At 41.0% G+C, this 18,341-nt stretch overlaps 1 protein-coding gene across 27 annotated transcripts in view; it reads left to right on the top strand.

Annotated features, from left to right (window-relative positions):
• Window positions 1-18,341, top strand: part of FNBP1 (formin binding protein 1) — a 98,561-nt gene that overhangs the window by 33,886 nt on the left and 46,334 nt on the right. For all 27 annotated transcript variants that reach the window (XM_088065961.1, XM_088065962.1, XM_088065964.1 and 24 more), the window contains 3 exons: window positions 55-170; window positions 4,783-4,839; window positions 7,322-7,469. In XM_088065961.1, the coding sequence (XP_087922087.1) occupies window positions 55-170; window positions 4,783-4,839; window positions 7,322-7,469 (321 nt within the window). The remainder of the gene's footprint in view (window positions 1-54; window positions 171-4,782; window positions 4,840-7,321; window positions 7,470-18,341) is intronic.

Genomic DNA, 18,341 nt, shown 5'->3' on the forward strand with positions numbered 1-18,341 from the left:
AAACTATTATTTTCTTTTTTTTTTTTTTTTTTTTTTTTATTTGATTCATTGCAGGACCAGTTTGACAACTTAGAAAAACACACACAGTGGGGTATTGATGTTCTGGAAAAGTACATCAAGTTTGTAAAAGAAAGAACAGAGATTGAACTCAGCTATGCAAAGCAGCTTAGGTAAGTCGATATGTAAAATTCTGGACTTTGAGTTGCATCTCCTCAGAGCCTGTAATCAACCCTAGATTTGCTGTGTCGGTGGTGATTTTGTTTATAATAATGGCTTTTAGAAAGTAGCTTTAATTTAGAGATTGGAAAGTAAAAGTTAATTTAAGATCCTGTTGTATTATATCTGCTAGTAATCATATGTTTTGCAAAAAGAGGTTGTTGAGGTGGCTCAGCAGCACACTAAGGCTTACTCACGGTTTATGCATGATTAATGGCTCAGGCTTTGAGGACAGCACTGTAATGTTTTCCATGAGACTGGGGCTGCTGTGCAAAAATGCTGAAGGGTTTAGGAATTCAACAGAATAATGATCATGTGTTAGGCGAAGTTTAGGTTTTCTTTTCCTAAGACAGGCCCTTTTTGAACGGGCAAGGGGAGGAACTGCAGGTCAGAAAGTCAGCCCCAGCCCTTGGTAATTTTTCCTATGTAGTTAAGAAGGTTACAGCCTGAGATTTGAATTAGAGTTTTGTAATCTTTTGAGGTGTCTGTGGATCAGGGCAGAGATCTTTGTGAATTAATCTCAAATAATTCCTGCTGGGTACTTTCTACATGTCCATGCCTGGTTTGATTGTACACAGAGATGAGTGTGTGCGAAACAGCTACAGAAAACAAATCTTCCTTGAGGTCAGAAGGGAGGAAGTGCCAAGAACCCTCCCAGAGGAGTAGATATTGCCTTGCTTTTCCCAGTAAGGCAAAAAAACTGAGAAGTGATGGAGGTTAGAAGGGAGTGAAGCACATGGGGGGTCTGTTCTGCTGCTGCCTGTGGAACAACATTGTTGGCAGCCACTAGTGACCAGTGCTAAACTGGAAGGGCTGGAGTTAACTGGGAAGAGGAGAGCAGTGAACTGCTCCAGTGAACTCACCTTTTATTTGGATGGTGATAATAAATCTTGGGAACTCCTTCCATCTTCTCGGATTTTAAAGAGATGGGAACTGAGGTTTCAGTTGATCTGTGTATCTAACACACTGTCTGTTAAAAAAAAATCCCCCAGAATTTGCTTGTGTTTGAGTGGATTTGAGATGCACAGTGGCCTGTGATTTATGAGGAGCTGGTAGTAGATAAATCCCCACCTTGATGATTGTGTGCTCTCCCAGGGGAATGCCAGGAGGGTTCCCCAGGGTTTTTGCTACAGACAAGCAGGAAATAGAAAATGACTTGTGCAGGAACAAATTGCTCACATCCTATGGAGAGGAGCAGAGATTGAATTACAGAGGCAAAATGAGCTGGAACAAAGAGAATGTGACTGGACTGGGAAAGCCCAGCAGAGTATCTGGATGAGCTGGCCTGTCTTAGGCACAATCCTGCACTAGACTCACTGAGTATTCAGGATGACAAATTCCAGGTATAAAGAGCTTAGTTATTAAAATAAATATACAAAGAACATGTAAATGAAAGTTTTACCTGTGACCATGTAAAAACTATGAATTCCTGAGCTTTATTTCTTATTCTGTCCTAGACTTCCCAAAAAAAAACATAGTCAGTTTGTTTCTTGCCTCTGTATTTTTTATGGTTTGAGGACAAATACGTATGTCCCCAAGGAACTCTTAAACACAGGGCTCCTTGCAGGCACCTAAGTTAGAATTATAAAAGAAGAAAACCAAAAATGTAGACTTGTCAAATGCTGAGGTAAAACAGTGCTAGACATTAAAAAAAGAAAAATAAATCATGCATCTGCTTTTATTAAATAAGTGTCCTTAAGACTGGTGCAAACCTTTTTTGTACCAGATCCATTTGATGTAAAAGGGCTGCATCACATCACTGCATGTCATAACATGCAGAAAATTCTATTAGAAAGGGACAGGCTAACTCAAGGTACTCCTGGGGATGTAACTCTATTTTGTTTATAGTGTAAGTAAAGCTGCTGAAATTTATTTCCTTCTGTGAAACTTGTATTTTCTGTTCCATCCCTGGGCTCCCTAACTAGCTCTTTCTCCTCTCTGACTACCCACATCTCAGCCTGGTCATCTATTGAAGTTACATTTTCTTCTGTTTAAAAATGTTTAATTTTTTCTTCTTTATGATTCTGCAAATGTATATTTAATATTTTAGGTTAGACCTACATACCATTTACAATTAGCCTGGTGGTTTGAGAGCCCATTTCAGATCTGATATTATATTCTTAATTGTTTTACATTATATTTATTGCATCATTAAGCAAGGCTGGGAGGGAAGGGATGTAGAAATGATGGTAGAATGCTTATTTTAAGTATTATAACTTCCATGGAACACTGATGTGCTGGATGCTGTGCTCCCAGTGCTGAGGTGGTGTGTCCTTGTCTCTTCCCTTGCAACACATGCACTCAGAGCATCACAAAGGGTGTCAAAACCCTTGCCTAATGTGATGATGGATTGATAGCCTCGAGGAAAATCTGTTGGAAGAAATGCTTCAGGTGTCAGGATAATCTGAGAATCAGAACCCCTGATGTCTGACATCTCTTTCTCTCGCATTTGTCACCCAGGTTGAAATAAGGGAGCAGAGAAATAAGCTGGAAAGGCAGAAAAAATGAAGCAGAGTGAAAGGCAAATAGAAACACTCATAGGGGCGAGTGCTCAGGGTAGCACAGAATCTTTCCAGAGCTGGTGTTTTACTGCTGGTCTTTATTATGTGTCAGCTCTCTCTCCAATCACTGTTAGCACTGAAGGTGCCACTGTCACTGCTTCCTGAGCCTAGGCAGTGCTGGTGTGACACTGCACCATGCATACTGAACTCCGGCAATAATTCTGGGTTCACTATCACTTGTGGGGGTTTTTGTGTGAACCTGGTTGAACCCCATCATCTGATTTTAGAAAAGGAAAAAAAAAAAATAGAGTACTTCAATATATAGACTCAATTTGTGTGTTGTGTAAATTGCATAGAAGATAATGAAGTGTTTAACCCAGATGCTAATCCTTGGTAAGTGGTTTTTGTCTGTGAAAGCAGACTGTGGAGTTTTTTTGGGTTTTTTTTTGCCTCAGCTCTGTAGCATTTCTGCACCTTTAAAGATTCACAGGAAGCCAGTTGCTGTGTGTGTCAGAATTAATTGGGCAGAGTGACAGTGCATGGAGTTTTGACTGTGTGAAAATGCCTTATTACTGTAGCCTTCTGTGCTTGTTTTCTTGTGGTTTTTCCTTTTCCCTTCCAGCTGGTGCATGAAAGGAGGCATTCCCATGGCATACAAAGGGTGCTGCAAGATTTATTTTCATCATGCAGAACAGTTTGCAGAGCTCTTCCCATGCTGGTGTTTGGTGGAAGCTGCAGAACTAGAGAAGTTCATTTTTTCAGAGCATATTCTTGGAGAGAAGGCACAGACTGAGAGGGAGATACTCATTTGGATCCCTTCCAGTCAAGATACTTAAATTTTGAGGAGCACATGTTTGTGCAAATCTGCCAGCATTCTGGCTACTCCTCTTTTGGGGCAGATGCTCCTTAATTCCTCAAGGAGAACAAAAGGAATAAGAAATGTGAGATGGGGGGCCCTGCTGTCTCCAAGTCAGCAGTAAAATCAGCATCAGCAGGGAATGGGTTACACCTCTGAAAAAGCAGTTTCTTTACAACTTGATGTATTCTGGGACTTCTCCAAAGAGTTTGGCATGGATAAGTTGATAAAACTCAGTTCTCCTTTGGACTACAATTCCATCAATACTTCTTGTGTGCTGTTCTTCATCGCTGAAACAACCTTGTAAAACTGAACCAAATGGCTTCCCTTTCACAATAGGGTGAGAGGCTGCCAGAGGGAACAGAGTAATAGGGCTCAGTTTAGGACAGAGGAGTGCTGGAAAGGCCTCAAAATAGCTCTGTGAGGTTGGTCAGCTCTGTGGTGTGCTCTGGTTAAAGGGTGTACTGTGCTGCAGTGCCCTGTGCATCCTCATGCTGATACCAGCAAGGTGCACACCTTCACAAATCCCTGGATTTGCTGCTGATGAGAAGCTTGTGGGGCAATGAAAACCATACAATTACTGTCAGATGTGCTCACAGCAAGGTTCAGGTTTCTTATTTGAGATACAATCACTCCAAGGGCATATTGGTGTTTTAAAATTAAAACAGTAGTTGGCTGGGGGATAATGAGATGCAATCATCTGTGCTAATTAGGATAATCAAATGTCACACTTCCCCCAGCATTAGTTGATAATCACAAAATTATCTCCTTTTTGCTATCTCAGGGCAGCTTCCCACAGCTTTATGAAGGTTTTTTTGCCTTCTAATCATCCTGCTAAAGGCAGGCAAACCTGCCTGGCTAAGAGTGTCGTCTGCTGCTTCAGATCTCCCTTTCCTGGGATGACTCCTACTCTAAAAGAATCTCTCCTCTAGATCAGGTGAAGGAGTTCTGTGCATCAGCAGAACCACAGCCCAGATGTATGACTTCATGACCTTAATTCAGCAACCTCTTGGGTTCAGAATCTGCTACTTTGTTTAGTTACAGACTGGAGCACTGTGCAGCCCATTTTAGAGCCTGATTGCTTCAGGAAAGGTGTCTGCTCACTGCAGACAAAAACTCCAGCCTCACATAATGTGTGTGCATCTAAAGATCATCAGTAAGCTTCAAAGGATATTTTAAAATTTTATATTTCTGTATTTTTAATTTTAGGAATCTTTCAAAGAAATACCAGCCCAAGAAGAACTCCAAGGAGGAGGAAGAATACAGGTATGTTCATGATCCCCTTCTGGGTGAGCATGCATTGACGGAGGAATGGAAAGTTTGGGTCATCACCTAGAATTTACTTTGTAAGGCCAAGATTTTGAAGTCAAGTGTGAGAATACAGATGTCACAGTTGCAGAAACAGACTTATGTGGTAGATTCTAAGGAGTGGATTTGGCCTGTAACTTCTCAGTTCCCTTATGTTGCAGTTTCTGGATGCCTGGGTTGGGGTTTTTGTTTCATTAATTTTTTAATGTGCCTTAAAACCTTCAAGCCAGACTGGTTCTGGCTTTTTGAAGTGAATGACCAAATTCATATCTGCTTTCAGCAGGAGCAGAGACAGTTGTTAATTTTAGCATGAAACTCAAGCACTCTGTGTAAGTATTAAATTACTCAAACAGGCTGATAGCACAGATTAGTAACTTACAAAAGGGGTTATGTTCTAACACTGCAGTGGCTCCTGCAGAGCAGAGTGGAGGATGAGGTTTGTACTCCCAATATCCCCAGGCTTGCTGCTCTTGAAGGATGTGGCACAGCCTCACCTGTCTGCTTTTGATTCACCTGCTCACTCCTGTGTCCCCATGGCAGGGGGTTGATGTTGTGCTTGCAGGCAGCAGCAGAGAGCTCAGCTCCTTCTCTGAGACACCACAGGTCCCTAAGAACACTCCTGCCTTTGGGATGAATAAAGATATTCTTTAAGGAGAACTTTCTAGAAGATGAGCTTCCCAGCAGACTCTAAAGCAGAGCTAGAACTTATACCCTTAGAGCACTGTGACCCTGGAGTTTCTCAATGTCTGTGTTTTGTAATGCAGCTCTGAAGGAAGGCATGGCAGGGGCTGACCCTCAGCCTGGTGTTTCAGGAGGCTGTTCAGCCTCTGGAGAGCCCAGCAGCAGCCTCAAACCCTTGACTTTAAAATTTGACATGTTTCAAAAGAGCATGGATATGGGTCCAGCTGGATGATTATATTAATACAGATTTTTGGGTCAGCCCCCAAGCTGCTCTATACAGCTACTCCAGTGGCTTGTGTAACAGAGATAACAGCCTTTTTGCTTGCTTTTTAATTTATTTTTAGTAACATTGTTTGGGAATCAGTTATTTATGCTATTGTTTCCTGAGATACTGGTATTTACACAAGGAAGATTATGTTACCAGCACAGTGGCTGTTTTGGTCTGTGCCCAGGATTAGGAATAAATCTGCCTTTGGATAGCTCTACCATAAATGGGTATTTTGAATTTATCACAATGAATTTTGACACATCCTTCATTGCTGAAAAAAGGCTATCAGAGTTAAATGATTCTATGTGATGTGGCACAGAATATCCTGTGTATCCTTTGCCCTTTATTAATACAGTGTTCACCTCAGTGTAGTTACTTCATGTCTCAAAACAATGTCTGGGGATTTGTCATATGACCTTTGGGTGCCTCAGATGCTGCTTGGAGACAACCTGGCTAAAAATCAGCTTTTTCAAGCTCATTGTCAGTCTCTAGTTCTATGCCTTTTATATTTAGGATTTTCTTGCAACTGGGATTTCTCTCATTTCACATCTTGACTGTGGATGTTTCTGCTTGTATTGGATTATATTTTTAGTCCCTTTTTTAGTTTCTCTTGTTTTTAATTTCATCTGATGCCTTTTTCATCTCTACTTGTATCACTCCTCTAAATATCTCCATCTTTGCTTTGATTTTTTCAGTTTTAGGTGATGTTATCAGCTCAGGCCACTACTATTTTAGAATAATAATAACAACAATAATAGTTTTTCTAGTATGTAGTAGTGTCTTGCTGCTGGCTTCCAGCTGCCCAGCACAGCCAGCTGGGCTATTTAAATGAAGCTCTGTTGGCACTGGGCTGAATATACCAGTGACATAATCTGCTGTTTCAAAATTTGTGTGCACAGATGTTTCTTCTTTTCAATAATACATGGAATGCTGTATAGCAGATTATTTGGTATGAAAAATAAACCTTATGATGGAAGATACTAAAAAATATGGGTTGACAATGAACACCTGGTTGGTAAACTCGCTACTTACTTGAAAACTTTATACACTATATCTGATTTAAATCAAATTTACACTATGAAAAACTTTCTTTTCTAGGCTTTGCTGGCCAAAATTTTGCTTGCTTAGACAGGATTTTGCCAGGTAGGATATACTGATGACCCTGTGCACTGAATTGTAGGACTTGAGAGAGTGTAACTAGAAATGTTTGGTGAATAGAGATTAGAGAACTGAAGCTCCAGAGCTGTGCTGATAAAGAACCTGGCACTCTAAAGTGGTGATATTTTAAGAGCCAGTGTCAAACTGTCTGAATTGAGATAGATTTATCAGAGAACTGTCAGTGTGTGGGATAGGCTTCCTTTGGAGAAGTTCCTTCCAGTGAATCTGTGCTAATTCATAGCAATGCTAAGTGCTTAAGCAGGATCCCACCTCCCTTTGCAGTGTTTCTGAAAAGAAAGGGACTAAAGCAAAATGCACTTCTGTCCTTTGCAGGTACACATCAACTAGAGCCTTCCTAGCCACTTTAAATGAAATGAATGACTATGCTGGACAGCACGAGGTCATTTCAGAGAACATGACCTCTCTGATCACTGGAGAGTTAACACGCTACGTGCAGGAGCTGAAACAGGAGAGGAAATCGGTAATCAATCTTTTTTATTTATTATTCACAATGAATTGCTATCTAAGACAGCTAATTAGTGGTACTGGAGTTCAATGTTAAGTGAGATTTATTTGTAGTTAATAAAGATGAGCTGTGCTAATGAACCAAGCATTAAAGAAGTGGGTTATGTGGCCTGGCCAAGTCACTGAACCGTTTGAATCAAATGTTATAAAATCAGACAGCAATGCCTGCAGGAGAATCCCTGCTAAATAAGGTCAGAGACCCATCTGTGCTTAAGGCTCTGTTAGCCAAAAGCTTGCTTAAGGAAGAGTCCAGCAGTGCTGTGTGTAGCTTGAAATAAACAGAGGAACTGCAGTGCTGAGGTTGATTGAGAGAACTATTTGGATTTTGATTCATATTTTTATCCTTTACAGCCAGATCTGGCGAATTGGGTCTATGTAAAAAAAGTTATTCTAATAAGAAATAGGGGGTTCATCTTGTTTGGTGAAGGTGGGGAATGTGGATTTCAACCTGTTGTCCTTCAAGACTGATAGAATTAATAGCTTTATGTTAGTGCTCTGTTTCAGCTGGTACTTTAGGGACCTATGTGCCTGCTACAGTGAATGTTCAAAGCTGATTAATTTGCACATCACCAGCTCTAAAAAATGGTTAGTTAAGATGTGATTTCCTTCCTCGCCTTGAATCCTTTCATCTCCTGGATGTGTGAGCATAGAAGATGGATTTTAAGCACTACAAATACTCACAGAGCATAAAATGACTAAGCAAAGTGCAAAGGGAACATCACGGCATTACATTTCATTTCCAAACTGTTGGTCTATTTTGGAAAGTGCAAAAATACTCCTGCAGAACTCATATATTTATATGTAGTCCCACTAAACACTAAGCATGTGTTGAGGTGCTGTCTGGGATCAGAGCTCTGGAAATCACCACCTTTTCCTAAGTATAGCATTAGAATGATAATTCTGTCAACAGAGGAAGAGAATATATAGACATACCTTGAATCTGCAGAATGGTGTGTAATCTTTCAGGGGCATCATAAAGGATGTTTTACATATAGCTGTGATGAGAATATTTTCTCAGCCCCTGTGTGACCTTGAATCTAGTGTGGATCTGGGCAAAAAGGAATAAAAAAAGACAAAAACAGCATTCTAGTGTGGCATTCTTCTGTCAGCTCTAATGTTTTTACCATTTTTTTTCAATTACGTGGGCATATAAATTGATTGGAATATCTATTAGACATTTTAAGTACCATGGAAGAGGGCTTGCAATATTTCTTGTAAAGAATTTGAGCAGTAACTATTGGTTTTTTGTTTTGTTTGTAAATTTTCTAGGAAATATGGCTCATATAAGTAATGGGTGAATGACAGGAAAATTAGTTTAATATTGACCTAGTGATAAGAACATGAGAACAGCAAAAAGAAACTGAGAGTATTTACCTGCTGTTGCTGATAATTACTGGCCTTTAACAGAAAACAGTTGTCAGTCACATTTGTTTTGTTCTTGCAACATAAATAGAAGCTTATATGAATTAGGAATCCATGTCTGGTTCCTGTAGATTTCTCATTTATGAGAAAACAGTGTTGAAAAGGAAACTGTTCCCGCCCTCAGGCATTTTTCATACCTAGCCTCACTTCATCCTGTAAAAGCATTGATCCTGCTGAGATCTGCAAGAGGGGAGGGTGGTTGTTGTGTAAATATCACAGAGAGCTGCAGCTTAGGCAAAACCTTTTATTATATAAATTAATGAACGACTTGTTGAAATTTTGTTGCTAGAGTTCTTGTTCTTGCTGCTTGTTCAACATCAACTGCTGTGTTCCAGATCCAAAGAATCATTTGGATGAGCCATCCTGGGGCTGGGTCTGTGTGTAGGAGCTGGGAGACCCACATTCTTGTCCACTGAGTCTTGAATTAAGTCATTCAAGTGTCCAAATACCTGTAAAATGGCACAAATTTCCAATGATTTCAGCATGGCTGTGGTAGATAAGCACCTTTGCTCTTTTGGTTGTACTTTCCCACCTGGAAGATGGAAATGATACACAGAGGTGTCATAACTATAAATGTGTGAAAGATGAACTCAAGTCCAGCAGAAAGTGGTCAGGCAAATCAGAATGGGGTTGGAAGGGACCTTAGATCTCATCTCATTGTCCCCCTGCCATGGGCAGGGATAACTTGACCAGCCTGCACAAAGCCCTGGCCAACCTGGCCTTGGGCACTTCCAGGGATGGGGCAGCCCCACCATCTCTGGGCAACCTGTGCTGGGGCCTCAGCACCCCCACAGGGAAGAATTTTTTCAAATATCTCTAAATACATCTTCTAAAACACTTCTCTAAATATGACCTCTGATGCACAAGAGTGTTTGTGGGAGTTGTGGGCAGTGAGTGTGGCTGGTGATCTTTAAACATGTGGGAGCTGGTGCCTGCCTGCTCTGCTCTGTTTTCATGCTCATTTAGCTCTATTGATTCAAGTGGAATTACACCAGCAGATGATCAGGGTCGCACAGTAACAAATCACTTCTTGGGTTTTCCTTGATAAGTGCAAGCCCCTGGCCTGTAAGTGCTGTAGAACTGATACTGTATCATGCCTTGCATTGGTTTTATGCTGGATAAAATTCATTTGGCATGCAAATTGTACATATGTTGTGTTTGTCTGGCTCTCTGAAAGGTGTGCTTGATGGCTGCCTATGTCATGTTTTCTCTATAAAAGATAGTTTCTATTGGTGAAAATAAGGAAAGAAGCAACTAATCAAAACCAGGCAGGACAAGTGTGCAGGTTGGACAAGTGGGATGATGTGCAAGGTCAGTGGTTTGGTGCTATTGTTCAAAAGAGAGATACCTCCTTTGTCCTCTGGTCTGATTCAGAGCTTGGGAGATTTCTGCATTACCTTTACATTTTTTCAGATCCTGTGTTTTGTTGCATGATGGCTTCTGACCATGTGGTAGTTTGACAAAAAGTGGTTACAAAAAATCAGGCAAAGACTCCTTGTGTGAAACTTGAATACTTTTAGCAACAAAGGTGAATCAATGACTTTATCATATTGCACATTCCTCTTCCATAGGATTACTCTCAATGTTGTCACTGTACCAAATGAGCTGTTTTGCCCTTAGTCGCTGAAGTCAGGTACACGCCCTGCCTGTTCTTCATGCAGTGAGAGAGAGAACTCCTTGTGTTTCAGTTCTTCCCAGCTGCCCAGTGAAGTGAAACTCTTTATAGTGCAGTTCCTCACTTGAACTTCTTGTATTCTCTTGATCTTGCTGTGTCCATGCTCTCCCAGAAAAAATTCTCGTCCTCAGGGTCCTTGTTAGCTGCTTAAAAGCTCAAATTTCAGTTCTGTGTAGTGTGAAGGGCATGCCCCATCCATATTCCTCTTGAGGTTATTGAGGTTAGATGTCTGTGACTGAATTCCCCTTTGCTGTTGGAAGATGTCACCAAGTCACACAGATGAGGTGGGAATCATCTTTGAGTGGTTCAGGAAAAGAATTTGCTTCTGCAGTCATGCTTCATGTCACCCAGTGTCATCAAAGCCTTACTTTGGGGGTAGTCCTCAAAGGTGTCAAGTTTGAGCTAGAGGACCTGCAGTATTACAAAATTGGGGTCTTAATCTTGTCCATCTTTGACAAAAGAAAAGATGGTGGTCCTGTCACATCAAGAGGAACATTTGGACTTTACTTCACAAGCACTGACATGTAATACACTTCAAAGTTGGAAATGTCCTGAGCCAACCATGGAAAATTTCTGTTTGTTGGCTTATTTTTTTCCTTAATGTTTCACAGGACATAGCTTGATTTATAGATCCAGCTCTGGCTGAGGAAACCCTTCAATTCTGTAACTTGGATTGAAATTCAAGAATTATTTCCTGGGGCCATTCTGATTTAGATCTCTGGTCACAAACTAGGTGTAGCCATTGCTTATGGCAGCTTTGCTAAAAATGTGTTTGGGAGTTGTGAACTATCCCTCTTATTACTGCTGCTACTCTCACCTCTACCTCCACCTCCCCTTGGGGCTGGTCTGGCTCCATACAATTGGGCATGAAAGTCAAGTAGAAGCCAAGGGCTTTGCTACAGACTGAACTGGTGCAGCACTGGGATTCTGTGGTTGGGAGAAAATTTACCTGGTGTCAATACATTCCATTTTGTGCAGGGATAGATGGGGAACAGGGAATGAATGAATCCTTATGGGTACCATGGGGGCAAAACAGGTCTGGTTCTTTATGGTGGAGCATGTGCGCCCTCCTTGTGTGCATTCATCCTGGGGGTGCCTGTCAGAGGACTTTCTGTTTCTTGTTAGCTCTCAGGTGTTGATGCAAAGTAAATAATTGGAGGAATTCTGTCACGCTCACTCATTCTGAATAGTGCACTGTTCTGCAAATAGTCCTGTGGTTTTCCAGAGGATTTCTCCCGGTGTGGAGCAGGCGTGAGGCAGGATGGCAGCACATGGCCCTGTCAGGAGCACAATGGATTTTTCCATGTTGCATTTTGGATGTGCCTCAAGGTCTGTGTGTGTTTGGAGCACAGCTGTGCTTCGTGCTGCAGGGCCAGACACTGCTGTCTTCCAGAAGTGACAAACCAATGGTCAAGTGAGGGGTAGGAGAAGGAAAAGAGTGACAGTAAAAGGAAGTGATCTGCCAAACTTCAAACTGATTCAATTTAAACCAAGCTTTCCCCGGCTTCTGTTCTGTGACTAACCCCACTTCCAGCTCACTGCCCTATGAATGGAGTGAAGGTCTTAGTTTTAATCTAAATATGAAGTTATTTATGGGAGATTATGTTGTGATTGATAAATACACTGCACAACAGTCCTACTCCAAATATACATCCTCTTTCTTGCAAAGTATTTCAGCTGTATTTTGTTTAAGTTAAATTGTACCAGTAGAATGTTAAGTGATAATTATTAAAAAAAAAAAAAATTAAGAATGCAGATGATTATTTAGGAAAATGCAGAAGATTATTTAGGAAAGAACATAATAAATTCTATGTGTTCTTTTGGAGTGTTTGCTGGTTTTCACCATATTATGGATGGTAAATGCAATGAAGCTGTGTTAAATATCGGTGTGTTACCATGGGAGGGGGTGCTATGAAGGGGAAAAAGCAAGTGTTTACTCTGGAAGTTTCCAAAGCATTTTTGGGTGGGAAACTAATAGTAATATCCCATCCAACTGAAAGGTATAACGTGACCTTTGGATTTATCAGGATTCAAAGTTGAGACCATTGAACTTCATATCACACTCTTCCCAGTTTTGAATGGGTACATTGAGTTATGAAATGATAGTCCAAATAAATAAACTGGCTTCTGTTTACCACATGAAGGAATCAGATTGGGAAAACAAGATCTGTTTACTAACAAATGTGGTTCCATTTTCTATGAATTAACCTGAATATTGCTCTGCACAGCAAGAGCCCTTTGGAGGGACAAGATGAGAGATGCCTTCTATGAACAGCAGCATTTCCTGCTCAGTGCATGACTGAGAGATGCCTGAGGGTGAGGGGGTTGAGCATTGGCCATGGATGTATTTTTCCCTTTGTGTTCTGCCTGTACAGCCACAGAGATTGGCCTGAAAAGAAAGAGCAACAATAAAGCCAGATGAGTAGTGCATATGTTAACTGTGGAGAATGGTGTTCATCCAAGCCTGTGGTGCACATGGGCACGTTCAGCTGGCATTTTAGCTGACATTTAATATTTTATGTATCTGATGCAGGTCTTGATACTTCTGTGTAGGTGGATGTGTGCGTGAAGGGTATATGGAAACAGCTAAAAGTATTTCCTTGCATATTGAAGCACTAACTTGTACATCTTCTAGTTTTTGTAGTGCAAGTCTTACACAGGAATGTCACAGACAATTTGAAATGACATCTTTTAACTGGATCAGTGGAAGGAGAGCTTGGTAACAAGGCTGGGAATGAGAAGAGGTGGAAGCTAGAGCAGCATGTTCCTCTAATTGAAGGATATAAAACCACAATCAACTTTTCACACCATAGTTTTTAGTAGTAATGATGAATCTCCATTTGATAAGTCCTGGGTTTGCTATTGTGGAGCACTTGGGCACAGCTGAGCTTTTAAGGACAAGATTAGTCCCTAGGGATGGGTTGGAGGAGGGTACATGTTCTCCAAACAACCTGTCACACCTGTGTGCTCACTGATTCCAGGGTCTGCTGGCCAGTGCAACAGAGTGTTCCTGAGGACCCCTTAGCTCTGCTGCCATGGAGTTGTGCTGGAACCTGCAGGATTGTCTCTGTACCTGAGAAGAAGTTCTGAGTTTCAATTCCCAGTATAAAGACTTTATCTGTCATACGTAACATATGACATAAAAATGACAAGTTATCATAAATATTACACAGTGTCTTTTAGGTTTGTGCCAATCACCAGGGAGTCACAGAATGGTTTGGTTTGGAAGGGACTTTAAAGATGATCTCATTCCAACTCCCTGACCAGGGCAGGGACACCTTCCACTGGTCCAGGTTGCTCCAAACCCCATCCATCATTTTGTTACAGCTCAGTAACAACAGGGGTAGCTATTTCAGGTTGTCATGTGCAGCTGATCTGGAGTTTGAAGCCTGGGAAGCTTTGGTCTATAGTGCTTATTAAATGGAATTTCTCTGGAATGCACCACTCCAGGAGCAGATAGTTCAATCAAATTAAATTCAGCCTTGAACAGATATTTGTATAACTTGTTCCAGGCTTGACCAAGTTGATAATTACATGTTAAGAATAATGTTCCTATGGATATTACAAAGGAGAACAGGGTTATGCACCAATATTAAGTAGCTGATGAATATGTGTTAAAATGGTCATGAATTTCATGTCAACATTCACAGGACTGTCTTATGCTCCTCTTACTACAACTGGGAGAGATAAGACCTCAAGAACACGTTGCTATTTTTGGAAACAAAGATGCCTTTGGAGGAGACTGTTCCCTGTGTTTGCAGCCAGGAAAAGAAAAAACATTTGACAAGGCTTTTTGCAAATGTTGCTGAGAAAATTGAGGGAAAAAATAGTATTCTCTTATTTCCGTCTCTGGTGTGCTTTAATCACTAGCCATTATTTTAGAAATCACTTGTAACAAAAATGGAGATAAGAGTTTGAATTGGAGGATGAAGTACTGTGTTTATATTTATTGTCAGTGTGAACTGGGAGTACTTGTTACAGAAGCCAAAGGTAACTATTTTGTCAGTCTGTTGTATTATCTCATATGTAAATGGAAATGAGAATGAAGCACCCTTGCCTTAGATACATTATTTGAAAATTCTTGAAAAGGATGTTGTCAAATGAACCATATGCTATGCATATAAATTGAGACAGTTTTTGTGATTATTTCTTATACAAACATACTGTAGATGTACAAGTCCTCAGTTCAACCATGTAATCAACTCCTGTTTGTTTAGGAAAAACAAGGCTGACTTACTACAGCCTTTTTTTAAAAGGTTTAGTAAGATCAGTTTAGACAGAGCCTAAGCAGCCCTGTTGTCATGTTGGTGTAATCTACGTAATTCAGGAAATTCTTCCATTTCAAACTGCCCAGGAGCTCCTCAGCAAAAATGCTGGAATGTGTTGTCCTTCTTTAGATGCTTTTAGCAACATCTTTTCTCCTGCTTCTCTCAAAAGGTCAGGAAAAAGATAGGATGCATCTTCTAACAAGCTGTTGTTGTCTGCTGGGTGAGCTCTGGGGCTGTGTAAACCCTCGTGCATACCAAGGAAGTTTTGCAAAAATATCCCGCTGCTCCTAATTGTGGCAGTGTTGGCAGGAACAGGCTCTGCATTGTGGGTCCCTCGCTCGCTGCTCCCGGGGTTTTGATCAACACGGGTGAAATCTGAGCCCAACAAAAGTCAATGAGAGGTTTGTCTTTGATTGCACAGCAGTCAGGATTGCTCCCCAGCTGTTCCAGACACAGACAGCATCCTAATGAGAGCACACCGATCCTGGTGGCTGGATTTGCAAGGGGAAAAGCTCATTCCTTGAGCTGCAAGCTTTTTGAATATAACAAAAGCTTTAAAAAGTTGAGTTAATCCACAGTCCTCACATGAGCAGCTTAATACTCTGATAAAAGTATCTCAAATCTTAACAACTGAATTTTGGAATTCTAGGAAGAATTTCTGTCATGGAAAGGGTTGGATTGGATTGCCCAGGGAGGTGGTGGAGTCACCATCCTTGCAAGTGTTTAAGGAAAGTCTGCACGTGGCACCGAGGTCTGGTTGAAATGATGGTGCTTGGTCACAAGTTGAACTCGGTCTTGGAGATCTTCTCCAAACTGATTCTGTGAACTCTCATGAGATCACCTAAAACCTGCATTATTGTGTCTATCCTGTGGGCTGGAATGGATGGAGTTGTCCAGTCAAAACATGACCATTGTGGATTGTTCAGAGCACCCCAGGACACAACGGGCTTTAACACAGGGAAAAGGGACAGTTGTGGTCACATGTAGATTGAGCACTTGGGCAGTGCTGCTGTGTTTAAAGCCATTTAGTTGGTTTAATATTTCAATAAAATATTGTTCAGGGAAATATTAAAGTTGGCAGTGTTTGCCAGCTAAAGACTGCAATGTATAGACTTGAAGGTGATTTAGGGGAGGTTGACTTAATGGACACTGATAAGCCCAAACTTTTCACTTTACTGTGTTTCTAATGTGTTTTTAGAATTCTGTAGATATGGGTGAAAAGTCTGGAGGAAATGATGGCATGTGAGCCACCAACACTGCTGCTAATGTCTCACTGGCACACTTGAGGTGTGATTTATTAATTGAATATCTTGCTTATATTCTGATTTTTTTTTATAAGCAGCCTGATTTGGGGCATTAATTTGTGGGGGCAAAAAGTAATATTGTATCAATTACTCTAAATACATCATTGTGTGCTGCTGAAATGTATGTGACTAAGAGTGCTAGTTTTCCACAGGATTTGCTAAATCGTTTTTCATGTTTCCATTTGCTAAATGTTCAGGTGTAGAATAACCAATTATTTAATTTGTTCAAAGAAATGTATTTAAATTAGAATGTGTATCTTGAAACCTTGGCAAGGAATGGTTGAGCTTAGAGTTATTTTTGCTGGGGTTTGGGAGGGGGAGGAGAGGAAGGTAAAGGACATTTGCTGTTTAAGAGGATTGTAAAGGAAATGAGTTTGCAGAAGTTGAAGATAGTGCATGGTTTGAGGAAACTGGAGGCTTCCTGTATGACTTTAGTCAGATCACTTGACCATAGTGCCTTGATTTTTCTTACCCATAAAATTGGGCCAGTGAAGAAATATAGATATTTGGAAGGTCCCACTTAGTTCCTGTATATGAAAATGAATTTTTGTAAGGCAGAAATTGCCATTTGAGGGCAAAAGATTTGCAAAACCAGAAATGCCTTTGCTCACAACAAGGATCTATATGGGACAACACAGCAAGAATTAGGGGATGTAAGTATATGTCCAAATTTGTTGAACTAAAAAGAGGCAGTAATTCACTGAACTCTTCAAGATGTGATGCACCTGTATTTATCACTATTTAATACTTCATTATTTAATAATCTTCAGCACTTCCCATTTTACATCTCAGAGTTCTGTTTGTGCAGAAAACTTTCTAAAAAAAAGTATCAAAATGCAGCAAAATCTGAACTAGATGCAGTCTCACTGCTCAGGCTCAATGCCTCTTATGTACTTTTTAGAAGCTTTTACAGTTTGTCTTACAGGGAAGGCAAATTTGGAAGTGACAGGGATGGCTTGTTAAAATTACATTATTCAACTACAAAGGTTTAAAAATACACACTGAGGGCAGTCCTGTTATCTGATAAACTTTTGTTTCCAAGTTCATCCTCCAGCTCCTCTCTGCAATTGTCTTCTGTTAAATGAACCTGGCATGGTGTTTTCCTGAGGTTTATGGGTCATTCACGGTATTGGGTTTCACACAGGCCAGCTGCTCCCAAATCAGGTCCCTCCCTACCCCAGCCAAGTTGGAGCAATCGGAGTGGGGAGCACACAAATGGGGGCTGGTGGAACACGAAGACATCAGAATCATTTTACTTCCAGCTTTACTGTTAAAGCTTCCATGAATTTCATGCTCGTTAACAAAATGTTGAAAAATGTAGTGTTAAATTACAGTTGTTCCTTGGGATTGTTTTTGTTACTCCTTGGGACTGTTTTCCTAAACTCTAATTACAAAAGCCTGAAACAAGAAGCCCCTGGCAGGGAAGAGGCAGCATCTGTCACACGCTGAGTTGAAAGGACATGGGGATCTACAAAAGGAACTGAAATCAACTTGGAGCCTTTCCCCACCACCCAGCAGTTTTACAGTGATGTCAAGGGTTTTTTTAATGTCACAGTGTGGTGAGGCAGTGTTTGCAGAAGGTCTCTGCTGTCCCAGGCTGTCACTGCTCCTCTTTCCATGGCCCAGTGGCCACACGTGCTCCCTCCTCAAAGGGCAGGAGCAGAGCCAGAGCTGAGCATGGCACATGCCAGGATGGAAAGTGCTTCTGACACTGGGCCTCTCTTGTCTGCTTTAAGAATTTTCATGTGGAGATAAGCACCATCCAGACAGAATGTCCCCGTGCTCAGTTCTAGGGGAGCATCTCTCCTTAGCAGACAGTGTTTGGGACTACAGGAAAGAGCATCCAGAGCACCCAGGGTAGCCCTGGTGTTGTTCTGTTCTTGCAGACTTGTTGAACACTACTGTGATTTTTAAGGCTAAATGAGTCTATTGGACATGACAGAGAACTGCAGTTTTGTGGCTTTTTGCTGTTATGTGTGATGGAGCCAGAACAGCAGCTCTGAAATGTCCCTCACTCCCCTGACACAGGAAAATACCAGTTGCTCTAGTGGAAGATGCAGGAAACCAAGGAGATGCCAATTGTAGTGCTTTTTCTCCAACTGTGGCATTTTGTAGCAGGTTAATGATCTGGAGTGTAAGCTTTTTTTAACCCAATATAC

The sequence above is a fragment of the Pseudopodoces humilis genome, chromosome 22, assembly GCF_049639895.1.
Source record: "Pseudopodoces humilis isolate 2021_Gansu_Grassland_sample_001 chromosome 22, ASM4963989v1, whole genome shotgun sequence".
Classification (NCBI taxonomy): Eukaryota; Metazoa; Chordata; class Aves; order Passeriformes; family Paridae; genus Pseudopodoces; species Pseudopodoces humilis.